The sequence below is a fragment of the Charadrius vociferus genome, unplaced genomic scaffold (genome assembly GCF_000708025.1).
Source record: "Charadrius vociferus isolate BGI_N301 unplaced genomic scaffold, ASM70802v2 scaffold303, whole genome shotgun sequence".
In the NCBI taxonomy this organism is placed as follows: Eukaryota; Metazoa; Chordata; class Aves; order Charadriiformes; family Charadriidae; genus Charadrius; species Charadrius vociferus.
Window position 1 is genome coordinate 1150491 of NW_009647756.1, and position 6235 is coordinate 1156725.

The 6235-nt window shown below is 33.2% G+C and overlaps 1 protein-coding gene across 1 annotated transcript in view; it reads right to left on the bottom strand.

The window, feature by feature from the left end:
* NEK10 (NIMA-related kinase 10) overlaps positions 1–6235 on the bottom strand; it is a 98127-nt gene that overhangs the window by 85075 nt on the left and 6817 nt on the right. The window contains exons 7-11 of the mRNA XM_009882172.1: positions 4931–5009; positions 4510–4577; positions 3343–3422; positions 2096–2182; positions 475–699 (exon numbers count right to left, since the gene is read on the bottom strand). Of these exons, the coding sequence (XP_009880474.1) occupies positions 475–699; positions 2096–2182; positions 3343–3422; positions 4510–4577; positions 4931–5009 (539 nt within the window). The remainder of the gene's footprint in view (positions 1–474; positions 700–2095; positions 2183–3342; positions 3423–4509; positions 4578–4930; positions 5010–6235) is intronic.

Consider the following 6235-nt stretch of genomic DNA (forward strand, 5'->3'; position numbering starts at 1 on the left):
ATTCGCAATGTAAAAAAACCAGCTTAACATATCTTTGTTAACCATTTCTGATGTTATGAAAACTTGTATGTTTTTCACTAAATTAGCTAATACACTTTGAAAAAGCAAACAAGCCTTTAAACAGAAAATTCCTTTATCACATTCATTGATTATATTCACAATTCTAGCTCACTAAATGGATGTCTGATTAATAGGGAAACTAAGTAGACAGCAATGATGTATTTATAATCTACTCATTATTTAGTTTATACACCCACAATATGAAAAACACTTCATGATACCAATGAAGTATGCGTAGCTGAAAAAAATACTGCTTATTCATTATGTTCTAAATAGCCTTTTAATTTATGCAGACATCACATACAGCTGAATAAAACAAAGATGCTATTTGATAAAACAGGGCTTCGTCAAATATATCTTAAAATATGAAACAGTCTCATATAATTGCCACAATATTGAGTACTCAAAACCTACCCCTGTAATATATGAAGGAGCTGCTTGATTCCACCCCAAATTCGGATTTCCACACTAGTCTCAGGGTCTTCACAAACCTGTACTAGAATCCAAACTACACTCCATAGAAGTTTGATATGATCAGAATGGAGTAAACTGAGCAAGACTGGAACTCCTTCATATATTTTTACTTGCTTTTTGATTTGTGGCTCTGCACAGAGAAGACGTAGCAACTCTGCTGTAAGCCTAAAAATAATCAGCAAGAAATGTTATTAACTCCATCATTACTTTGTACTGTCAGACAGCAAACAGAAAAAACACACAGCAAATGTTTAAGAAAGAAATGAGACCTCCTATGAAAAAAAAGAAATTAAAGAAAACTGCTTAAAGTCACTGTAAACTGGTTAAATTCACCGTCTAAAAAAAAAAAAAAAAGAAAATGAAGAAGGTGGTCCAAATTTGCACAAGGGATTAAATTGTATTTACATTGAGTTTGACTGTCAGCATAGGCAACAGCCAGGATGGAGGTGGCCAGGTGGGCTGTAGTCATCCATGGTACCACCTTCTTATTAATGGCGTTAGTACTACAAGTAGCACTGACTGCATGAACTTGTAAAATCCATCTGTGGAATTAGAATAACTCCACAAGTAATCATGATTCTTCTCCAGTACAGTTTGAATATTATATTTACAAAATATATATGGATATATCATTTGAAAGGTTTATACAGGATTTTCATTAACTTCAATTAAGGTGGACTTTCCATAGAAAATATGGTTAGGGATTTCCATTGCCACTGGAAGCAAAAAAGCTGCATGTGTGTTTGATGAAACATATGAATTCAGATTCATATCTGAATTAAAAATTATTCTTAACTAGCACTGAACTTCACGGGCTCCCTGTCTACACTTGAATTCCAGCTTTTATAGCAAATTTTTGGTTTACATGTAATCTAAATAATTTCAAACTCAGAAATGAAATAAAATCTTTTAGTCATATGTAAAATAATTTACATGCGTGAAATAATTAAGCAAGTAATTTTTAAAAATCTCTTCAGAATATTAATGTGATAGGATAAATGACACATCATCAAATTTGAGAGTCTTTTGGTTTCTTACTGAAATGCAGATATACTATGATGAACTAGCAGGCTTAGCTGAGAGGAGAGGACATTTAAAGAACTGAAGGAACGTTTATGATTTTCTGATTGAAGGGCTATAGGGTCTGACCCAGCCTCTGGCATAAACTGCAACAGCTATATTTCTTGCAATTTTTCAGTAGTTCATATCAGACATCCCAGGAACTGTCAGAGTTGAGCGTGCTTTCCATCTAACCACTCAGGTCTGCTAGAAGCAAAGAGGAGATGCACCAAGAAAAGCGATTGCTATCACCTTATGGTGACATTGCAATTTATTTGCACTGCACTGTAGGCCATCAGTGGACAGAGAAGAGACAGCTTATAACAAAACTACTAGAAAAGATTTTGCTATATCAATATCTGACTGAAAATACATGGGTATCAGAACTTTACCCTTAGTATATTAAAGTGTCACATTATTTAAATTCCTCTAAATAAACATGTCCCTAAATGAAAAAGTCAAAATATATTTTAACACATTTAATCTACAAGCAAAGTCTCACCTTTTAGAAAGCAAATCGTATTCATGTAATATCACCAGCAAATTCTCAACAATGGTGAGCTCACTTATCTTCTCCCTACATTCTGGACTACAAATTGATTATTTCTGGTATTTATATCAAATTAAATTATATGAAAAAAACACATTGCTTTTTAGCCTCCCTCCTTATACATCTGACCGATTTTTTTTACCTCAAGTCTTAAGTAATAATATCATATTGTGCACACAACTATTTAAAGCCACAAAAATATGCTGGATTGAGAGTGACACTGCAACAATTGCCAATTTTTCCAGTACAAAAAAGTAAATGTGAATGCACAAAAGACATAAATGTATTTCATTTGTTTCATACTAGAAATGAAGCAAATGAGGTACATTTTTAGAATCAAATACAATTTCCATGAAAATTTGTAATATACTCCACTTTCTTGCCCAGTCCAAATGTAATACGTTCAATTCTGTGAAGAAAGTTAAAAGGAAGTTGAAAATGTATGTATAACATCATTTAAATTAATACTGATATTAAAAAAAATAAACTGAAATAGAATGAAATAAATTTGGGAAAAGAGAAAATCCAGAGAAATCTTAGTAAATAAATTCTACTGATCTCAAGGAATTATATCTATTCTCTTCAGTTTTGTAATTTTCCTTATAATTTTTCATTTAAAACATAAAATTATTATACAAGTCTGGAAGTCAACAGAACAATAATGTAGAAGTAGCAGCTTTTCTTCCATAAAACTACTAAGGATGAAAGACGCTGTATCTTCCTTTTCCTTTTTTTCCCCCTCCACACCAGGAAAAAAAAGGTCTTTTCTTTATTTAAAATGGTCATTAGCAAAGACAGGATACACATACATGTATCTGAGTGTATGTATTCATTATTTACTACACTGAACAATATTCTTGCTGTTTATTGTGAGGCACTGTTATATTAAGTTCAGTACAAGAGATTTTTCTATGCAGGAATTCAGTAAGAATTACAGAATCCTGCAGAGAGATTGCAAAGAGAGATTCTATGACTCCAGTCTTGCAAAGTTCTCCACACGAGAAAGAAGTCTGCTGCAAGGACCAAAGTTTCTATTTAGTTTCTGATGCTTCAGTATAAAATCAAGCACACTTCATAGACCTCCACAGAACAAGGCCCCATTTTGAAAAAAAGGCTTCCTCATAAACAGCTGTTTAACATTGTGTAAAGAGATAACATTAAAATGCTTGTTGTGAACTACAGCACAAAGTTGAACCTACCTTTCAGCTAAGCTAATCAGAGCAAGGAGGGCACCCAAAAGCACATTGCTGTCTCTGGCAGATAACAAATTTACTAAAGTCTGGAAAACGAAACATGCAACAAAATAGGTAAGTATAAATTATACTCTTTTCTTTTACAACTCAAACACATATAGAGTTATTCATTGGAAAGTCAAAATTAAGACACCAAATCCTTACACAATATACTAAAAGTCTTAGGCACATTTAAAGTACACTTTAAGTACGCTTAAAGATACACTTAAATCTTAGAATACATCCAGTCTTAGGACAAGCAAGGATGTTTCCTCTCAAACTGCAACTAGCATCTCTCCTGACTGCTAAAGCATCCCTCCAACTTAATGTACCATTGTAAAAACCTGTTCCTGTGTAAAACACTTCAGAACTCTAAATCAAGGCCTCCTGAAGCAAAAGGTTAATTTTCAGCTTATATTTAAACAATGCAGTATGTAATTTAAGACCCTGCATATATTCTGTTAAAGATTTGTATTAAAGCAAATTTCATGTTTGTCTAGATTCTCTAAACATGTGTTGTCCAGTATTGTCTGATCACAACTGCCAATGTTTTACCGCAGCACAACAGAATCACAAAGCGCTAGTTATACTGCTCTCGATCTCTACGGTTTCTCAGCTTGGCCACAAAGCAGCAACGGTTAATTATAGATCCTTAGACTGGCGGTAATGTATATCAAGGGATGTTTATACTGTTGTTACTGTCTAGGTTGACACTGTTCCATTTAGATAGAGAATACTTTATAAGTGAAAAATCATAGCCGAAATTTATAAAAAAATTATAAATAAAACATATTTATATTAAAAATATATAAAACCATTTATATCATAGTGATATGTAGCTCAGGACAGTGTAAACATGAATACTAATTTTTATATGAACAAGTTTAGTCCAAACATTTAAGACCTATTTATCACAAGCAACCAATAACCATGCATCAGGCCAATTAACTTACATACAAGAAATAATTTTTATGATACTACTAATGCATCTGTAAAGAATATAACTGAGATTATCTTACTTTACAAGCTTGACAAGGTAAGGAATTTACTCCCACCTAGATCAAATCTGAAAAGCATAAGTCATTCAGTTAAGTAGCTAATTGGTTATAATTAGCAGTTTTATAAGGCACTTACTTTATGTGCTCCACTTGCTATAACCCATTCTCTTTGATCTTTAACAGCAGCAAGCTTTTGGAAAATGTCTATGGAACAAAGGAAGTCACATAAATTGAAGCTTTACCACTTAATATTTTTCATTTTACTAATCAGATAATAAAGCAAAACATTGGATAAGTTCTTTGAACCATGACTAGCTCATTTTACTCTGTTATTTCAACACATAAAGAGGTATTAATTTCCTGAGGAAATATTACTTATGTACGAAAACAAGATGTGATTCTCCACACCAATTTAAGTTTTTACTTGTGTAATGACGCCTACAACGAATCTGGTAATATCTTACTTAATCACCATCTCAAGTATTTAAAACATGTTAAGCCTCACACAAGAAGTTGTAAGTGCCCTTTTAATTTTTGTTATCAGCTATAACACTTACATGTCATGTTGACCAACTTGTCTACATTGTGCTGCTCTTCTCCGTAATCAAGATAGCTATTTGCTACTGTTTCCATACACTACAAGTAGGTGGGAAAAAAAAGGATATCATTAAAAATAGTTTTAATTCATAAACCTAGAGTGTCATGCACAGAAATAGCCTGTAGGTGGTGCATCTGTTTCACGAAAATGTAAGTCTGCAACATCCCACATACTTTTGCTGTAAAACTTGTCAGGGAACAGAAGAGATCTTGGAAGTATAAGAATTCAAAAAGCAAGTGTAAAATTCCATAGGAATAAAATCCACTGAAGACTATCAAATACAACGACCTGAATTCTAGGGCCAAATTTCCCTTCTTTGCAAGCTGCTAGAGGTTGATAATAGTTTTCTGGGGAATTATCACTTCGTGTTTCTGGTCTCAAACTTTTCCCTTAGCATCTATTATTTGCCACTGTTTGGAACAGCCAGATGGATCTTCAGTTCCCACAGCTAACAGGCTCAGACCCTACAAAACCCACACAAGTGCAGGAGGAGAATTTGGGGTTTGGTTTTTTATTTTGGACATAGTCAACTCTTTGGAAGTGGTGGAAACATGATCAGAAATAACCAAATAACTCTAATAACTAACTAGTCAAACATATTTTTCCAGAAAATGAGAATTATCAACAAGGATGTAATGTTTGTTAGTACACAAAATCATTATATGAGACTCTGTATCGCTTATAGGTTGTTTTTACATATGGTGGCATTTTGAAATTTCCAGAACACTGTATAGGGAAACTACAGCAGTTGCAAGCAGATGGTAGAGAGAGGCTAGAACTACAGTAGGAGCACACAATTTAGAAAAAAAAAAAAAAATCACATGAGGAGGACACTACTATGCTAAGTAATACTGGTAATAATAATTTTATTAGTGTTTTCTACTAAAACACCCCAAAACACTTTAAAATGAGAACAGGGTTTTTTACCTGAAACTGCACCCCAGAATGTTTTTAATGCTGTACAAAATCGTTTAATGGAGGACTTTAGATTTGTGATTTGGAAAGAAGATTTTGATTCACAATTTACCTTGAAATTACTGCCACCTTCCAAGTTTCTGAGGGATTTCTGAAAGTCTCAGCTATAACTTTTTTCAAACTGCATTTCAGAGTGCTGGAAACCCCATTAACACTTAACTTTATCTTATTGCAAAGGACACAAAAGATTAAGTTCCCCAGAAGTTCAGACATCATAAAAATTCCATCTCATGACTTTTTAAATTCTCTATGCCAGGAAGAGATGCACAGTAAAAATGATTATCATTTC